Source organism: Phoenix dactylifera, chromosome 1 (genome assembly GCF_009389715.1).
Source record: "Phoenix dactylifera cultivar Barhee BC4 chromosome 1, palm_55x_up_171113_PBpolish2nd_filt_p, whole genome shotgun sequence".
Lineage (NCBI taxonomy): Eukaryota > Viridiplantae > Streptophyta > Magnoliopsida > Arecales > Arecaceae > Phoenix > Phoenix dactylifera.
Genome location: NC_052392.1, coordinates 9,871,389 through 9,891,082, shown reverse-complemented (window position 1 = coordinate 9,891,082; position 19,694 = coordinate 9,871,389). Strand labels below are relative to the sequence as shown.

The 19,694-nt window shown below is 38.3% G+C and overlaps 2 protein-coding genes across 3 annotated transcripts; both read right to left on the bottom strand.

The window, feature by feature from the left end:
• Positions 1–3,088: 3,088 nt before the first annotated feature.
• Positions 3,089–6,614, bottom strand: LOC103707431 (F-box/FBD/LRR-repeat protein At1g13570-like). Its single transcript, XM_008791912.4, has 4 exons — positions 6,511–6,614; positions 4,276–5,127; positions 4,042–4,197; positions 3,089–3,945 (listed from the first exon to the last, which is right to left on the bottom strand). The coding sequence occupies exons 2-4, from the start codon at positions 5,104–5,106 to the stop codon at positions 3,670–3,672; spliced, it is 1,263 nt and encodes a 420-aa protein (XP_008790134.1). The 5' UTR covers positions 5,107–5,127; positions 6,511–6,614; the 3' UTR covers positions 3,089–3,669.
• Positions 6,615–9,530: 2,916 nt separating this feature from the next.
• On the bottom strand, positions 9,531–18,265 carry LOC103707429 (serine carboxypeptidase II-2). 2 transcript variants are annotated; one of them, XM_008791910.4, is made up of 10 exons: positions 17,853–18,258; positions 17,302–17,409; positions 16,763–16,858; positions 16,561–16,653; positions 16,379–16,464; positions 16,036–16,302; positions 15,757–15,890; positions 14,787–14,882; positions 14,212–14,317; positions 9,531–10,019 (listed from the first exon to the last, which is right to left on the bottom strand). In XM_008791910.4, the coding sequence occupies exons 1-10, from the start codon at positions 18,124–18,126 to the stop codon at positions 9,858–9,860; spliced, it is 1,422 nt and encodes a 473-aa protein (XP_008790132.2). In that variant the 5' UTR covers positions 18,127–18,258; the 3' UTR covers positions 9,531–9,857. The 2 variants fall into 2 exon arrangements, with proteins under 2 accessions (XP_008790132.2, XP_008790133.2); XM_008791911.4 differs by lacking the exon at positions 14,787–14,882 and having other exon boundaries at positions 17,853–18,265.
• Between the last annotated feature and the right edge of the window lie 1,429 nt (positions 18,266–19,694).

Below are 19,694 nucleotides of genomic sequence, written 5' to 3'. Positions count from 1 at the left end.
CAACATCCCATTCAGCTTTGATGGCACCTCAGGCGATATTTATTGCCCGGGAGCCCCCACCTCCGAGTCTTTTTAAGGTGAACTTCGATGGCAGTGTATTGAAAAATGGGAGAAGAGGCGAAGCCGAATTTGTCATCAAAGGCTATGATTCCAAATTGATTGTGGCCAGGGGTTGTCGACTTTAAGATATTTATGTACTTAAAGCAAAGATGAAAGCAGCCTGGGAGGGTATTTCTTATGCCCGTCTTGTCCTTAGGGCCGATCGGATTCGGCTCAAAGGGGGCTCGACAACTGTCATCTATTGGATTTAGGGTCACACCTTGGTTGGTGGCGAACACCCCTTACTGCACGATATTCGCGGTCATCTACGGGATTGTCTACATGCCCGGGTCACTCACGTGTTCCGAAAAGTGAATAGGGCAGCTGACTGGGTGGCATCCTTCGTCGCTCAGCACTCCGATGGTTTGGTTTGGGATAACATGGACTCTTCTCCCCTCCCCCTTCACCTTCTTCTCTTTTTGATTTTGTTGGATGTACTCACACTAGAACGGTGTGATGTTTTCCGTGTTATTAAAAACAAAAGAAAAGCAAAACCAAAGATCAAATATATTGAATCAGATAAGTAAATTGCATTTTAATTGCTATTCATTATTTTCCAAGTAAAATAAAATGTGAGATGCTTTAATCAATTAAACTATTAGAAAACATAAAAGAAATCCTAAATGATTTTATTCTTCAAATTAAATGATAATCATCATCATTCTTTAACAAATATAAATGGAAGAAATTCTTTTTACAAACAATTTATTTTAAACTTTGAATGATAGTTGTTCACAATAAGTCTATATTTGCATGCACATTTTTACAAGGAAAATGAAGGATTTTGTTTCCTTCATCAAGTTTATTTAAACTCATAAAAATAAAAAGACTTTTGAATAAAAAACCTAACTATGAGTCAATTCATAAGTGTAAGGTATATTAATATCAATGTCCATCGTCACATCCTTCAATTCCATTTATTCCATGGTTTATGGCTTCATGTATAATATCTTTTGACAATCTTCATATAGGAACCTGGATTCCAGTATCCCCTCCATCTTACGAGCAACAAATGTCAAGACAGATTGTTCAAGTGGAAGCCTTACCTATGAAAGTCTTTGGCATGAATTACTCATGAAGATGGTCATAACAGTGTACCCAAAAATTGTACCCCAAAAAATAAAAGATGGCGAAAATGGTGCTCAAGTATTTTCTTTTGGAGAAGACATTTCTTTATTGGGTGGGGCAGGTATTGATAGATGCTTGGTGATTGATATCTCAGTGCGTCTCCTTTCCTTTTTTTTTGGATAGCTTTGATTTTGATGCAAACTATCTTTTTAAACGTGTTTAGTGTTAACTTCTATAGGACCGTACCAAATAAACTAATAAAAAAATACTACTTCATTTTGGTTATATTCACCATGACAAGAATTTTTTTTGGCTTGATTTAAGATGTTATGATGCTAAAAATGAGACAGAGTTGTAGGTTAAAGATCCATAATATCCTAGGTTTTTAGAAGTAATCTTAATAATGTAGAATAGATTACAATAAGATTTCTTAACATGGTTTTTGTGTATATGTGAAAGGTGTCATGTATCTTCCCAAATCAGTGTGTGCCATTAATTAGCATAATGTGTACTATATTTTATATTGCATTGAACTATGACCAGTACCAGCAAGTCAACTAAACATTGCTCCCAACTCTAGCTAAGGTTCTGTCTTAGTTCTGATCCATCTAATGTCAAAAGACTTAAGTATGAAGAGAAGTTTATATGTCAAACTAAAGATTGAGAAAGAAGGGGTGAAACCATGGTCTACCGTACTGGCCTGGAACCGGTACCGGATCAGCGTGGAATCCGGTACCGGTAACTTATCGTTGAAGGACCGGTACGGAATGCCACCGGTACGCCGACCGGTACCGGTACGGCGGACCTTGGGTGAAACAATATCTGTCACTTCACTTAGAAAGCTTATAGTTCGAAAATATAGACTAGGTCAGTCATAAAACCATCGAAATATTACAAGAAGAAATTTCACTTTAACATCCAAAAATGAAAGAAGTTCATAAGTAAATATCAGATATAGCTACTATAGGGAGAGAGAAATGGAAGTACCCTAAGAGTTATGCCACTGATGAGAACAAGTAAAAAGAAAGAAAAACTAACAATTTGGTTGCTACTGAAAAATGCTAACCCCTACTTGAAACCCTTTTTTTTTTTTTTTTGAGATGAAGAGGGGGTTTCCCCCATATAAGTACCTGGCCTGATCTTAAGATTCAAAACCAGGATTTTCACCTGGGATATCCCTGGAAGTGGGGTGAAGTCTTGTAAGATGACACCCCTCAAGACTTGAGCCCCCGACCCCTGCTTATAAGCAGAGGGGCATGACTACCGAGATTTACTCAGGTCATTGGAATCTTTCTAGTTGATATGTGACTACTGCATGGCTATTTACTTTTCTTATAAGTAGGGTTAATCTGCAGCCATAGGCTTACCTTACTAAACAGAGGCAACAATACAGTGATGGACCCACTTTTTTTTGGTACATGCGATAGACCCACCTTTTGTGTGTTCCTACAACATCATAAAGTGCATGGAGTAACCTAAAAGTTCCGAAAGAGCAATTTATCTGAAAAAATTAATGTAAGATTACAGATATCTTTAAAAAATTTATTCAGGCGAGGTAACGACAACAACATGTTAGCTAAGATATCATAATAGCATCATTAATTCATAAACCACAGTTGTCCTTTTGAAAAATAGTTGTGAAAAATTCATGAACAAGAATAAACCAAGAAACATTGGATAGTTCTTAGCTCATTGGATTGCCAGGAATAAAACAGAGAATCATTCAACCAACAAGTAAATCATAAATTAAAAAGAAATGACATTCCACTTTATATGAGCTTTCTTCGTGATGAAGTCCGAATATAAGAAATGACTAGTTCACGTGATAGGCTTGTCAGGGAAAAAAAAAAAATCAAGAAACAGTAGAAGGGGATGGAGTTTAATTCCCAAATGCACAATACTGCAAAAAATATCTGAGATCTATCTACTCAAGCCCATATCTTCTACAACTTTGATATCAGAAACAATAAATACACCTTAGATGTTTCTATCTACACATGGAAAGTGATCAAAAGGATACACTGTACGTAGTCTTTCTCTGCATAAAAAAGGAACTCAAACATTCTCCTCATACATGATTAGTTAACCAAGATAAATTGTTGCTATCTGATGAGTGCTAACCAATTTAAAGATTGCATGGTGAAGAGCATTGTTTTAAAACCCAAACCGGACAGATGATTGAACTGGTTGAACCATCAAACAATCAGTACTGCAGCCCAGGCAGGCCAATAAAACCCCACTCCATTACAAAGTCTGCTCTGATGTATAAGAATCATGAGAACCACCAGTTGAACTGGCGATTCATTCGAACATGAACAGGTTAATGAGAACCATCTGATTTTCAAACAGTAATGAAGACTTAAGACCCAATCAAAGAAACAAATATCCAAAGTGATAACTGAACAATAATCTTCATGTGAGGGTTATATCAATTCAGAAAAGATGGATGGTTTAATCATGCTTTCTGGTCCATAATTGAGCATCATTGAAGTGTAGCAACGTTCATACATATATGACTTCAACCTCCTTTGATGCTCTTGGAAACTGCAGCAACTTCCTGAGGACTTTTGACTCTTCCGGGCAATCATGACTTCTTAAAGTCATTTTTTTAAGCATTGGTGCAGTGTTGAGTACAAATTTCACAAATTCAAAGTGAGCTTCCAAGTCCGCAAAAGAATTGAGGCACACATTTCGAAGGTGCTTGAATGGAAATCTCTGGTGCATTTTCAATTTCCAAAATTTTCCAACAGGTACGACTGGAGTTTCTTCGAATGCTGGCTGCATATGCCGACAAAGTTCTGATTAGGGAAAAAAATGTACAGCATAATTATTTGGGCATATGTAAGTTAGCTGCAAGACTAGCTTTTAACATACCCATAACTCAAGTTCTTCTAAGTTAGGCGCATTCTGGAACAAGCAAAGCGCCGTCATTGTCTCCTCTAGAACTTCAAGATTTATGTCCAGTGTGAGTTTCCTTAAACAATTGAATGTCGTGGGGAGCTTTTCTGGCAAAGATCCAACAGCCAAATACTGGGAAAAAAGTGACAAGCATAAGTAGACTATCAACCTAAGAACTTATATTGAGACCATAGCTACTAATTAGCTTACCACTAAGAAGTATTCACGTATCTCAAGCTTTTCAATCGCAGGTATAGAACCAAGAGCCTGGATCAGATTGCTTTTGGTTCCACCTGCTACATCATATTGGTGAGCTTCTCCATCTAGTACAATATTTGCAACAACTAAATTTGGAGTTCCTAGATGGAGATCTTCAAAGAAACCAATAATCATTAGTACTTGGAGTTTTGGCGCATGAATCTTGAGATGAGTACACCCGTTGAAGTTTGTTAGCGACAAATTCTCCAAAACTGGGCAGCTTGAAACCAAGTTCTCTAATCCCTTGTCAGTGAGTGTAGTTCGGCTGAGTTTCAGAGTACTTAGCAAGCTAAAACCTTTGAACATTTGCGGGAGTTCAATTATACAATGAGACAGCTCCACATGTTTCAATTCTTGGCAAAAGAATAGAGTAGAAGGAACCTTGTACCTCTCCTCATAGCCTAAATCGAGGACAAGCTCTTGAATACCATTTCTTGATAAGACAACTATCCATGGATCAATAGCCACATGGGAACATCGATTACTCGAAAGATGAAACTTCAGGATTGGGCCATTATGGAGTAAGAGAACTCGATCAACAAACAAGAGAAACTTGGCATCCAAATTATTAGATGGAATAGAGTCATCAATAAACATCAATGCTGGCATTGAGGCCCATGCATGCCTCCACGTCCTTGATAAGGAGCTTGTCCGAATGGCATCCCTTAATGGTAAACGCACGAGAATTTTGTCTAGAATATCTTTTGGCAGAATGCTGATCATATCAAGATTTAAAGCAGGACGAACCCTCCTTTCAGATTTTGATTTCTTCATATTTATCATATATTTCCTTAGTTCTATGATCTGCCGACAAAACATTAAACATATGTCTAAATATGTCAGATTAAGCATGAGATAGATTACAATGCACATCAAATATGCGGTATCTGCTTTTATTGCTTCTTGTTTTTCCACATAAAATGATAAGGTTAACTGTTTCAAAATCACTTTCACTATTGAAAAATCATGGAAGAAACCTCGAATGATTTTATTCTTCGCACTAGTGCAGGCATATCGTGTATTAAACTTGTCTAACATTGACTTACTACTAAAAAAACTAATACTATTCAAATTTTCTAAAGACGAGTCATGGTTGTGGCTCCCATAGTATTATCTAAATTAGATTATATCACAATTCCACAACACAGTTTCTGCGTATCTGTGGAAGGTGTTGCTCATCTTCTTCCTAAGTCAGTGTGTGCTGAAGATTTTGTATTGCATTGCACCATAACCCTCGGTAGTAGGAATCTTCCACTCGGAGTGGCACATCTACTTCAGAATCTCCTCAAAAACCCATCCCACATCCGCATCCTGGATGCTTCTTTTTTGTTTCCTTCTTCATTCTATGATATCCGGTTCCACATACCCATGCACCCGTACTCATACCTGCTTCTGGTAACTCCACTGTGACCACTAGTGGAAAGTTATTTTGAAACTTGCTGACCTAGCTAAAGTCTTGTTTTGGTTTACCTCCAATATCAAAAGGATAAAATGCAAGGACAAGTATATGTGTTAGAATGAATATTGAGAAAACAAACTCTGATTGTTTCTTCCCTTTAAAGCATAGACTAGGTCAGTCAAAAAAACACTCAAATAATAAACAAAAGACTTCTAATTTGTAGTGTCAAATATGAAAAACAGTTCACAACTTGTCATCTGAACATAGTTATCAGGGTGAGAATTGGAAGTACTCCAGTCGTCATACCACCAATCAAAAATAACTACAAAGAACGGGAAAATGCTAGAGAATAGTTAAATGTGCGAAAACAGTAATGTTCTCTACACAGAGCACAAGGTCCAGAGTCATCAATGACATAGATTTCTCTCCGGGTATCATGGATCTTAGGGTTCTTGAAATTAAAAGAAAAAAAAAAATCTTTGGAAAAATATGCCTTCCAAAACCAGGAAAACAAGAACACAGAAAGTTCACAATTTGTGGGGGGAAGGGAAGGGGAAAAATCGGAAGCACCGGAAAAAAGGGGCATCTTTACGCTAGGGTTTTAGGAGGAAAGGCGCTAATTTGATCTAGGGTTTAGGTTGGCGTTCACTGATGTGAAAAAAAAAAAAGCTCGGAATTCGGTAATGCACTACCACTCGCTACAAGATAGCAAACGCAATCAGAATTTTGTATCGATAAAGAAAATATCTATAGACACGGAGCAATAGATGAGACGAGTTACAACTTACAATAATGTTCTCCTACTCTTCTTCCGAAGGGTAGCAACGTAAGGGGGATTGAGCTTCCCTCGCGCTTAGGTTAATTAGAGGAGAAAAGAGGAGGGATCGGCCTTTCTATGGGAAAATCTTATCAACTACTACGTGCCTGAAACCATCAGATGTAGACACGTGTGGGTGGAAAATCAATCTTAAAGTTTCTGCATTGTAAAAACGCTATATCGACATGAAAGGCAGTAGTCTCTTAATTAATCTATCAATAATTTTTCATACTGAAATTTTAGAAAGTCTGATAAAATATGATTATTTGTTCATGTTCAAGAATTCGGTCAAATTACTGGAATTGGAGATGTTGGGGTTGAAATTTGGCTTGAGGGTGACCACGCCGGAGGAAGACGAGAAGCTGCTGGCCGAGACGGAGAAAGAGAGCCACCTCCTGTGCTCCGGGGTATATGCACAAAGCCTTAGCTGGAGATTCCTGCAAAGACCCTTCGACGGCTAAGTTAGTTGGGCCTTTTGAGAGGTTTCTGTATCTTGGATAGCCTCTTATGGCTTAAAAATGTTTGTAATCGCTTACCGAAGGCCTTTTCCTACCTCCTTTCGCCAGAGACGACATGAATCACAGAGATCAATCCTGCAGGTGGAGGATTCGGGAGATATCTTTTCAGATTTATTTTGAGGATCCGCGGGATCTTCGATGAGGATTCAGGGTATGGCTTTTGGCAGATGTGGCAGGGTATGGCTCTTGGCAGCAAGCATGGTTGGAGCAGCAAGGCATGGTCCTTGGTTGGCACGTCATGGCGTGGCCAGCAAGTAATGGTTCGTAGAAAAGGACTGGCGAGGTTGGGATATTCGGCCTCATGTACGGGTGTGGGCGCACGGTAGGTGTGGATGTGGGCGAGGTCGGGCAGGCTTGGAGGCCGCAACATGTACTTGGCGAGGTCGGCTTGGCCTTCGGTGGGGCTGAGGTCGGCCTGGCCTCTGGTCGAGGTCAGCTCGGCCTTCGAGGGGTTCAACGTCGGCCTGGCTCTCAATAGGACCGAGGTGTGGCCTGCTCGGCTCTAAGGTTTGCTCGGTAGGAATTGGGTGGTTTCACGCTAGAGCAGGACAATTCATTTTGTCTCTCATTATTTGCCCCTCCGACTTTCAAGTTCGAATCATTCTTTGACTCGAGCGAAGGAAGTAACTGAGTTGTCGATCATCCTGTTTTCTTTTTCTTTTTTGTCATACTTGTAAAGTCGGCCACTTAGGCCTTTTTGTAGTCGACCATTTTTGTATTCAATCCGACCTCAAGGTCGGCACCTTTTGTACTCGGTCTTTGGCCTTGTAGATCTTTTTAAGCTTTAACTTTGCGATTTGTAGTGAAATTTTAGTTCTTTAGTTAGTTTTGAATTTGTAGCTTAGTAATTTTCTAAATATTGTGATTTATGAGTTGAGTATTTATGTTTAAATAGAGATGCTCGGAACCGATGCTGATTTTATTATTTGAATAAGCTGTTGAATTTGGATTTCTAAATTTTGTTTGATATGGATATGGAAGCTAAATAAAATGTTTAGCTTCGTGTTATCATAAGTTGTAGCATTCGGTAGCATTGCCTTGTTATGTTTTCAATTTGGGGTGCGACGAGTCTAAAAGCTCACAATTCAGCTGATCAACTAGCCACTGCAACTTAGAGCAACCGAGAGTTTCACTTCAACCATGTTCAGCACTTGTTTAATTGTACTTCTAGCTGCATGCTTGGACTACAAACTGAAATATTAGTGCGATGCTGCCGCTCGGTTGTACTAGGCTTTGTAGTGTCTAAGAGAGTTTTGCATCTGTTAGAAGTTCGTGAAAGTGGGAAGTTATTTCTGCAGCATTGGAAGTGATATTGTTATCACAGGATTGGAATGCCCTTGGACATATACGCCCAAGATCACAAACGCACTAGCCTCAGGTCCTATTTCCTCCCCAATGTTATTTAAATATATATGGAACAAAAGAGAGTACTTGTGAGAAAATAACTGCTGTGTGCCTCAAGGTCTTTAGCTAGAGATTGTAACGAAGGAATTACGCGTCAGACTCTTCAAAGATGGATTTTCCTTGAGGAAGTATGGGTTTGTCAGTGAGAGATGAGACTTCCCGGCCGCTGTTTTCTCTGAGTCAGTTTGTGTGCCTTAAACACGGTTATAGAAGTCCCTGTAATGGTGCTGAAGGTCACACGTCCCAGAGGGGCTCTCTTGGGAGTTCGGTTGATTGTTAAACAAAAGCTAATGATATGTCCCTTTATGATGGTTTTGTGTTGGAAATTAAGAGAAGCAAATGAACACAATTAAAAGATAAGCTTGGTTCTGTTTGTTTTTCATGTTTTTACTGCAATCTTACTGTGGTGGGTCAATTACGAGAGCCAACATTGCTGCTTCATAACATGGGTTGGAGTTATAAAAGTACTTAGACAGACAAGGTATATGATATAGGTGCTTGTGAAAAGCTCTGAAGCTAAGGAAGAGGCAGCAATAACATAGATTTGATGAATGTATAACAAATAGTTGGCATTAGGGTAGGTTAATCTATATATCAAACATTACCAACTTTCAAATTGGTCATTGTGGCCGCATCTCAAAAAGTTATAAAAGCTAACGAGGAAGATGCAACCATTCCACTTAATTTATTTTTTATCACAAAATACGAGCAATGTTTAGAACCATGATTCTCATATCACAAAAGGACTAACATGATCCTTTCAACCTTGTAAAGCAATCCATAACACCTGCCCCCTCAAGAGAATATTCTTCTAACAAGAAATAAATATAAAGGAGTTGTGGATCTTCAAGAATTGCCAAGGACATTTTGCTAATTCATACATGTAAATGTTTCCTTTCATAACATGGCTGCTTAGTTCTTTTTAGAGGCAAGAAATATGTCGGCATCGGCGAATCCAGTTGTGCAATGTATTGCTTCCATTCTACACACATTCCTCTTTTTTTTTTTTGTTTGAGGTTATATACCACTAGGTTAGGTTGACATCTTTTAAGGGGGCAGGAAAAATACATTAAACAGGAAAATGAGTTTATTTATCTTCTCACGTGCATTGCACGTGTTCAACACTAATAATCATTTAGGAGCAAATCGGTATATCTTTACATTACCAGTAACCTTGTTTTGGATTGGAAGTGATATATTGTGCTTGTGGACAACTAACAAGCAGTGCAAGAAAAACAGCATGGAACCTGCAACTTCCTGTGATATATAGATAATTAAAAATCAATAGCGATGTTAAATTGAATGACAATATCCCACATAATTCTGTTGCTTTCATTGAACTGGATATATGAGTCCAAGCATCTCTCTCCATGAGCAACCAATCAATGAAATGATCTTAAGAGTCATCAAACTCGGATAATGTAGGCATTGGGCTTCCTGACAAGAATGACTTGAAAAGAACAAGAGCTTGTTTAGGACGATGCAGGGGAACCTCATGACCAGCTCCCCTCACAGTCACAAACGTAAGTCCTTTATACACTTGGGTCCATCCACCAACCTGCTTTCAAGATAATACATTTTTTGGTCAGATATATATAAAGATGCAGACTAATATGGATAGAAAAAGACAGAACTTGACCGAAATAGTGCTGGCAGCATATGAAACATTAAACGGACTGAAGCCTTCAAACAAGAATAGGGAACTTTTTGTTTGAAAATAAGCATAAGATGCACCATTATATCAACCAAATCATGTTTTCCAAAAAGCGTTTTTGTATCTTTCTATATAAGAAACAACATGTGTACTTTAGTTTCCATAACATGTACGTATGTATGTACGCATGTATTTACATATGTACGTATACATAGAGAGAGATATGTAGGTATATATGTATGTATATAGATAGACGCAGAGAGAGAGAGAGAGAGAGAGAGGATTTTCTGCCTCTACACATGCATGTAAAATAAATTTATAACAATAAAAAAGCATATTGGCAAGAAATACGAATCTAAAAATGCATAACTATACTAGCAAGTGTCTGCATGGTTGATGCGGAGGCATGTCTATGGCATCTGCAATGCTGGTATAGATGGCGGCAAGAGAGCAACTGAAGGGGATTTGTAAATGGAGCAAGGCTAGCTGGACACGAATAATGCAGCTTACAAAACACCACTCTTCAAGTCAGAATGATGTTGCAGGATGAAGAGGCACTCCAGCAATATTACGTTGAATGCATGAAAGACGATTATGGCCATAGGAAATTTTATTCATGTACAGCTTGAAGAATTCATATGGAACGTACTAAAGAATTTGTTATGCATTATACACTTATCAAGTTCTTTAATTGCAGATTTTAGCGACCAAAAAGAGTTGCAATTTTCCAACAAAGAGCTAGGCCCACCATTATGATGTTAAAAGTGATCTTTCATTGTTTCCAAAACTTGGTTAGCATTGCAGGTAAAGATTCTGCAAAATGTAATAAATTATGTGTCCTAGGGCTAATTTTGGAGTTTGGGAGGCACATGTACTTTGACGACAAAACTTTCGATAAACATGATGCAGAACCATTAGTCTTTTTAAGCATTCAGAAGATATCGTGCTACAATCTTACTGGTGTCCGCCCCATATTCTGGACACCTATATCCTTTAGCTGCAAGTTGCAAATGAATGAGCTCATACACATACTTGCATTAAGATTTAAAGGCATTCAGGAACCATATTAGATGTTGTAGCTCCTACTAAAATAAATGACAGATCAGTCTGATAAGGCTCAATTGACCAGATATCAAGCTATATTAATAACCTTTGATATTGTTAGTTGACACTTTTTTTTTATTCACTGGTGTCAGCCATTAGGGGCTTGTTATCCAAGTCTCCTTTTTCTGTAAGCAAACTTGAATTATATAATGCTAAATATGTGGCACCATGTTCCAAAACTTTTTGGTGGCTTTAATAGACACTCAAAGAATGTTAATGTATCCAACTACTGTTATGATTAAATCTTTGGTATTTTAAATTACTGTAACTTATACTGGCATTTGAAAAGAAAACACTCATTAAAGTCTGGGAAGCAATTGCATAGTGCTGCCTTAGTTCTTTTTTTAACAACCAAACTAGTCAACCTGATTTGTAAGTTGTGGACTTCAGTGATAGGTAAAGCAACCAAAAACAGCCTAAATAATAGACAGCTTCATTAGTATAAAATGTTAGAGCTTTCATATTAAAATGAAATCTTGCTATCCTTTCAATTATGACAGTTTTTCTTTTTCAAGAAAAGGTACAAAAGCTTGAGATATACAGGTTTTATTCTAACAGTTTCACAGAGACTTGACTATTTTTGCTTGAAACAGAATGACATTAGTTGGCTCTTGTCCAATGCCTGTTTTAATCACCAATGTCTCAGTTTGGTAAGCATAAAACTGAAAAAGGTTGAAATTTCCTGTCCCAAACAAAATCTCAAACCAATGGAGGAAAATCAGATACATGAGGCAAGGCATGAACATCAAGGCAGGGATAAGTCTCAAGGTTCCTTTGTATGTTGAGAGGGGAAAAATCATGATAAAAATGGCAAGGTTGTGAGCATATGGTGGGAATCTGACATGGCATACTCGAGGTAAGTGAAAAACTGGAGGCAAATAGATCATAAATTGGTTTGCAGTTCTCCAAAATCATCATAATTGAATATCTATTTATAACTAAAATGGTATAGTCATAAATTCCATAACATCTAACCACAACTGAATCCGCACAAAACATTAAAACAAGAATTCGCAAAAGGGCCAAACCTTCTAACTTTGTTAATGCAAAAAAAATAAAATTTAATATATATAACTCTCGCTAAAGGCATAAGTAAGGTACAAATCATGTGCTTTGCCATCGTCACATGAACCTCTTATTTCTTTACATATGCCTCAGTCCATCTGATCATCTCCCATAAGAACCAAGGTGTTCTCTAAGAACATGGCTTTAAGGTGTGAAGCAAGAAGAGCCTAAGATAAATGTTTGACTATATATCAAACAAAATATATCCAAAGATGATGATTTAACGAGAATATCTAGTATTACCATGTGATCCCATAATCTTACATCATATTTTATAGCTTTTAGGCTATTGTTGTCAAAAGGTTATGTGAAATGCTTGTCAACTATGAAGACAAACCATGAAAAACTAGGATGAGATACAGCTAGGATACGTTGATAAATTTATTTATTTATTTATATGTAAAAAGTATATGTACTTCATATACATAGACACTACAAAATTATAGACTGCAAAATTAACAATTCATCATTAAAAGGTTAATATTAAAAAAGAAAGCAAACCATCCATGAAGTATCCAGAATTTACTTTTATTTTTGAAAAATAGGATACCTTACAGAAGTATCAGACTTGTCACCGTTAAGTATTCGACAAGTATCGGAATCCATGACCTGTGATTCGAAGTATTAGTTCTTTCTAACTGACCAACATTCCCTGGCACCAAGTTCAATAGGATCTTTTGCTAGTATCCAACTTTACAGCAAACTTTGATTCAAGATGGACTCAGAATAGTTTATTTTTGAACTTCTAATCAAGTAATGACTGGACTTAGTGCTATAAGACTCGAGTAGACCAATTTAAATGTCTACATACTACTGCATATGCACCCACATATGCATATGCAATCCCTTAATTGCATCTCATTACCTATATGCAGTCACAGCGGATATGGACCAAAAAGGCGGTCACTTAGCATTAAATGGTCGCATACCTAGCCTACTTAGTATCGTATGGCTACAGTAAGTGAGCCCGCTTAGCATTCTGGAGCTATATATACGACCCACTCTTATATGGGCTCATATAGGTGAAGTGGGTTCAAGCTGATGGTTAGATTTGATATGGGTTTCAAGGGGGTTTAAAATGGACTTAAAGATTAACAGTACTAAGTTGTATTGTACTTGATATATTATTTAGTTTATATACTAAAGTAACTACATGTGCAACCGCATGTGAGGCTAGCATACCGTATCTGCACTATGCGGTCCCTTGACTGCTAGCATACTGCAGCCTCTTTTTACAAAACTGAGTAGACCCCACCCAAGCAGTTCATGATGTTTGACTTGGTAGATAAAATCTAGAACCCAGAACAGACTCGAACTTGAGGGGAGGGAAAGGAGGATGGAGAGAAAGAAAGGAGAGGCGGGGGGGGGGGGGGGGGGGGGGGGGGGGGGGATAGAGAGAGACAGAACCGAAAACTGTTGATTATAAGGTCATGCCTAGGCCCAAATTCTTTATCACATAATAGATTATCCTACATCACACAGGATAACAAGGCCAAGCTTCCAGCACCATTCGTGTTTCCTCAAAGTTACCATGACCTTTTGGGATCTTTAGTGTGATGATAACCAAATGATCTAAGAGGCATAACAGTTATATGTATGTCTATCCTTGTTGAACAGAATATCCTACGCCATGTAGAATAGCAAGACCAAGCTTCTAGCACCATTTGTGTTTCCTGAGTCACCATGACCTTTGGGTATCTTTAATGTAATGATAACTAAATGAACCTTTTGGTATCTTTAATCTAATGATAACTAAATGAAACAAAAGTCATAACACTTATATAATCTTGGATATACATATACATGCATGCTTGCAGACATGCATGCATGTGTGTACATAAAAGTCAATTCAAAGGTAAAATCAATCAGAAAAAAAAAATGATACTAATTTGAGGCATAACACCCAATCTTTTCAGTAATGATTTACCTGGCCATCATCATACCAAGCATGCCACGGAGTTACAGTAGGAAGCTTGAGAGAATCAACACTATACCGTGTGGATGCAACTGGAATCACAGCATCCGTGTCTCCACTAAACAAATCAAAGGAGTGATTGCAGTAATTAGCACATAAGTTAAAAATTGCTCAAAAGGAATGTACCACTAAGTACTTTGGTTGGCTTTGCAACCAAAGGGCTCAATTTGAATATTTATAAATAATGAAGCAACCAACTATGAAGGTCCTACATAATTCAATTAAGAAACAAAACTGCATACCACTCCGTCCAAGTATTTGTGATACATAAGAATGAAATATCACTAGACATAATATAAATCTTACAAATAACAAATCTTTAGTAGACTCTAGGCTATTCATGGTATTAATATGCTACCGAAACTTAGGAATGAAAAGAATTACAAATCTTGGCTACATGAAATTATAGATAAGAATGTCCTTAAGTATGAAGTCCAAGACATGTTTGATCACCTAAAACCTAGCTGTAGCTAGTAAGAACATGCCTATTGTGATCTTCTCAACAAAAATCTCAATCTAAAAATCACCTGAACATCCAAATGCGAAGCCCATATTGTATAAGCTCATGGTAGATGTGTAGCACGGACCTAGGACAGTCTTTCCAATTTTCATTAACAATGTCACTGCAAAAAAGAGAACGAAGCTACCAAAGTTAAAAAAGATATACCTCTGCAAAGTGAAAAATGTGTTTAGATGAAAATATGGAGAGAAAAGTACTCATATACACAAAAAAAAACTCTCATTTTTTACTGCCATTAATCCACAAAATCTAATGCAAAGACACTATTCCTAAGTTGCACCTAGAACCAAGGTTCACTGTCTCAATACTGAATCCCGTATCGGTGCCACACTAGCACAGTGTTGGAACAGTACGGTATGAAATTTTTTTGGCGTACCAAGTGTCGGTATGCCACCCATACCGGGTACCAGTACCAAACTGGTACGGTACGTTCCGTACTGTCTGGTTTGGGCCGGTACGGCATACCCTACCTAGAACTCTTGCTAGTATTGTCCTCCTAAAATTTTTTTTGTGTGCACACATATTGCTCATAATGTATAATCTTAGATTGGTGATATTAGATAACCTAGTAGAAGAGTTGAAGTTTGTGTCTCTGCAAGAATAACTGGCATGAACAGTCAATAAGTGAGATGAAAATGACAGACTTGCTAGAAGGTTTGCACTTCACTATTTCCTTTTGTGACAGAAAATATGGCCATATGGTCAAGCAACGAACATGTATTGGTTGTATCTAACTCTAGATGCAGGATAAACAAAGGCCTGCTGTTGCATATTAAATTGCAAAAGCAGAAGTAGCCCAGAAGATGGAAAAAGCTTAAAGGCTTGTCATTAGTTGAAAAGATCATCAAAAGGAAAGGTATGACAATGATTAATTTTCACCGTTGAATCAATTCAACTAGAAAAAGTGGTATGCAATTAATCTTTAATACACCATAAGATGGTATATGAAATTTAAACAAGCCTACATGAATGTTTACCTGCAGGTTTCCCACTTAGATGGTGCTACCGCTGGATTAACATGAAGTGCCTTCTGAACCTCAGGCAAGTTAAAATAAACAGTAGAGTGTTTCTCAGTGCAGGGGTCATATTTTTCTCCCGCTCGACCAAATGACTGTCCATATAAAGTGTGTACTGTTAATAAGCTCATCAAGCTAATCCATGTAAAGCTATAACCAGAAAATGGAGAAATCAGATGGGATTTCTCTTCTTGTTGTCTCAAATCCATGGCTTGTGCCTTGAAGAATTCAAATACTTACATGCAATCTTTTTAGTAATTTATTCTTTGAGAAAGTGACACTTCCTGGGCAGGAAGGAGTGAAGATGCTATATGGATCGATGTTTCCCAGTTCATTGGAAGCTACATCAAGAATCTTTTCACATTCAGATGATGCATGCACAAAGGATTGGAAGTCACAGATAAAATTCAGCAGCTTGTATGTCTGATCTGAGATCAAACCAGCAGACCACATGAATTGGAAAACTCCATAATGATCATGGAAATCATCAGTCAAAGCATTTCCCACCTGCACTTGATTTCATAAGTTAGTACCATCTTTTCATAGAAAATCATAGAATAGAATATCCACTTTCAACCCATACCATGTATCCCTTTAGATTAATTGATTTTTCCCCTGTCAACTTTTGAGACCTTACAATTGCTTGAGCCAGCTGCGGAACATAATGTCCTAGAACAAGAGTCAGAGATCACTATAACTTTGGAAAGCAAAGGATCTATCATTGATGAGAAACAAAAATGAAGGAGTTTATGTAATTTGTCCAACCTGCATAGCTCTCTCCAGTTAGATAAAAATCTTGTCCCTTATATTGGGGAAATCGCTCGAACCACTTCTTTAAAAATACTAAGGAATCCTTTGCTGCAATCAAAAGATAAAATCAATCGAAGTGATGATATAAGATCTTAATCAGAAACCAGATAAACTGGATACATATGCATGAAAAGGATAGAAGAAAGCATTAGCATACCAGTCCTTTCATCTCCATTGCTCAACACATCTTGGGAATTGTTTGAGTAGGAAAAACCGACACCCACAGGGGAATCAAGAAACAGGATATTGGCCGCTGCAAGGTATCTAGTGATTGTAAACATCATAAACTATTTTCTCACTCTCAAGTGTCCAGAGAGTATTCATTCCCAGAGCATGAGAGAATAAGTAAATCCTTTAAGGTAGAGCAAGAGCAGTTCTAACCGTGCAAGTGAATTCTTTATTTCACAGTCTAAAACAGGAGTATAAAACATTAAAGCAATGGAGTCAAAAGATTAATTACTTTACATGATTCCTTGAAAAAAGAAAAGAAACTTCGCATCACTGAACAGGTTAATTGTTATCAAATAAACAACTTTAGAAAAAGTAGCTGAAATCATATCATCCTTGAATGGGTAATAAAATAAAATGAGTGAATGGCGAAATAAAACTTTGTCCCCTTAATGATGATCAGAATCCCTCCACAACATGCCCAAAAAAGAACTACATGAGAAGAAATATTAGACCCATTTTCCTTACCTTGATTCCAAGAATAAGGATTCAAATAAAGGCTCTTGCCATCTGCATTGACATGAAAAGGTCCCATCTCCTCAGCCAGTCCATAAGCAATTGAAGAACACCCAGGCCCTACAGACCAGCTTCTTTTATCAAAAACACAATCTCTCCCCAAAGTGAGTAGTAAAACAAAGTTACGGTCAGTATCACTTAGTAAACTTCGCTCAACCGACTACAATTATTAAATTGAAATTTCCCTCCGATGCAATAGAACAAACAATAGGTACCCAAAATATATGGCAATCAACAATATCGTGAATGGAGCGGAACTCTCTCCTAAAAATCCAATCTTTCCTCAATACTTTCAAGAAAGCAGTAAAACCATGATGAAAAATTCAGTGTTTCCTCAACAACATCACGAGTAAAATGTAATCCGATTTGAAAGATCCGATCTTTAATTTTTTTTCTTTTTCTAAAAAAAAACCTTTTAAGATTTAAGGACCCTGAAACACGATTTCTCTACAAAATCCACCAAACAAGAGGACAGACAAGGGGGAACAAGAAAACGTTCAGACCTCCATTGAGCCAAAGAACAAGTGGCTTGGAAGCAGGGTCCTCGACGGCCTCGAAGAACCAATAGAAGAGAGCCCTCCCAGAGTCCTCGTTGACGGTCACATAGCCGGCGTAGTGAGCGAAGCTCACGTTAAAAGACTGCCCCGGTAAATGGAGCACCCTGTCCCTCTCTTGGCACTCGAACGGGGAGCCACCGTCGACGTCCGCCGAGAAGACGAAGAAAAGAAGGGCGACGAGAGGAGGAAGAAGAAAAGATGCAAAGCCCCTCCTCCCCATCCCTTCCAATGTCCTCGGGGCCGGAGATGGAACTGGCGTGATGACAATGGAGCAGGATTGTGGACTTCAAGAGCATGGATATATACGTTATATAGATCTCAAATGAATACTTCCAGTCGAATCAAAAATTAAAATATTTTAATAAAATAAGCACTCGCACCGTCATTCTACACCATACCATCTTATCAAGATATACTGTCATAAAAAATATAATTTAATTTGCCGCTTTATTAGTTTCTCCATAGACATGAATTGCTCGATATACACCCTCTAAGCACATGACGTAATATTCTAGAATAAAAATCAACAAAACCCAGCCAATCACGGTAGGTGGGGACTTAGGGTGTTTTGATTTTCTTTTTTTTAGTAGGGTTGGGGGTCTACATGGTAGGCGTGACGCCTCGCGCCTGGCCCGTTGCGTTTGTTAATTTGCTTTTACACAATATAGAGTGGGAATATTCGAAGCGGAAAGATATGGAGATTTTGACGAGCCAATCGCTGTTCCGTCTTGCACTCTTTGCAGTTTGATTAAGCGACCGTTGTCTCTTCCATGCCCAGAATAACTAAAGTTTTTATGATATCACGTTTCCAAAGAAAAATTCATTGCTTAATATATGATAAATATTAATGACGACAATATTAGCATGTACGGCTATTATTAAAATTTATTATGTAAAAAATCCAAAACTAAAATATTTTATTTATTATAACATATCGCATCATTACATTATGTTATAAAAATAATTAAAAAAAAATATCCCATGCATTATCCGAGATAGCTAGGTATTAATATTAATAACAGAACTCAGAAGTTTGTGTTGGTCTCATTAAACATCTGAAGTCTAAAATTCTGTCATGTAGGAAGAATTATAAAAAGAATAAGAAAGGTTTGTACCTATGTATCCTCCCCCAACCCGTGCAAACACGGATGCTTTGCACCCATCGTTCCGCACCCGGCCCGCAACCCAAACACACGCGGGCATGGACGTGCGCGCACAGCACCCACTCCCCCACCCTCCACCCCTAAAGTCAAATTAAAACACGTGTGCAGCCGATACCCACCTAACACCCTAAGCCAAATTAAAACACGCGCATCCACATGCACTCTTCACATCCCCACCCCTGACCCCTCCAAATTAAGCACATATCCACACAAGCGCGTGAGCACAGGAAAAAAAAAGAGGAGAGAGAGAGAGAGAGAGTGAATAACGTGGAACATCTTCAATCAGGCGAAATCCTTTGGATTTCGCTTTCATGTCCTTGTAATTTGTAATTACGTGCTATGCTTCCAATATATATTTTTTACTCTTTTTTTTTTTTTTTTTTTTGGTATGACTAGAGTTGGGCACTGAGCCGGGCCGTCGGCCCGGCACGAAGCGGGCTGTGCCTGGCACGGCCCGATAGCTACAGTGCCGGGCCGTGCCTGGCACGGCCCATTTAGGGGGCCGTGCTGGGTCACAGGTTACTGGCCCACGGGCCGAGCCCGGCACGGCCCGCTTTGGGCCTGGGCCGGCACGGCCCGCTCTAGGCCCGCGGGCCAAGCACGGCACGGCCCGCGGGCCAGCCCG

What these genes read in the sequence shown, in the direction of transcription:
- LOC103707431 (XM_008791912.4), bottom strand. Translation starts at nt 5,106, where the DNA reads ATGATAAATATGAAGAAATCAAAATCTGAAAGGAGGGTTCGTCCTGCT. An exon ending in TACGTGAATACTTCTTAGTG is followed by an intron (nt 4,198 to 4,275) that starts GTAAGCTAATTA and finishes CTTTTTTCCCAG; the next exon opens with TATTTGGCTGTTGGATCTTT. An exon ending in TAGAAGAACTTGAGTTATGG is followed by an intron (nt 3,946 to 4,041) that starts GTATGTTAAAAG and finishes CGGCATATGCAG; the next exon opens with CCAGCATTCGAAGAAACTCC.
- LOC103707429 (XM_008791910.4), bottom strand. Translation starts at nt 18,126, where the DNA reads ATGGGGAGGAGGGGCTTTGCATCTTTTCTTCTTCCTCCTCTCGTCGCC. An exon ending in AATTACTAAAAAGATTGCAT is followed by an intron (nt 15,891 to 16,035) that starts GTAAGTATTTGA and finishes TTATATGGACAG; the next exon opens with TCATTTGGTCGAGCGGGAGA. An exon ending in CTTGGTATGATGATGGCCAG is followed by an intron (nt 10,020 to 14,211) that starts GTAAATCATTAC and finishes TCTTGAAAGCAG; the next exon opens with GTTGGTGGATGGACCCAAGT.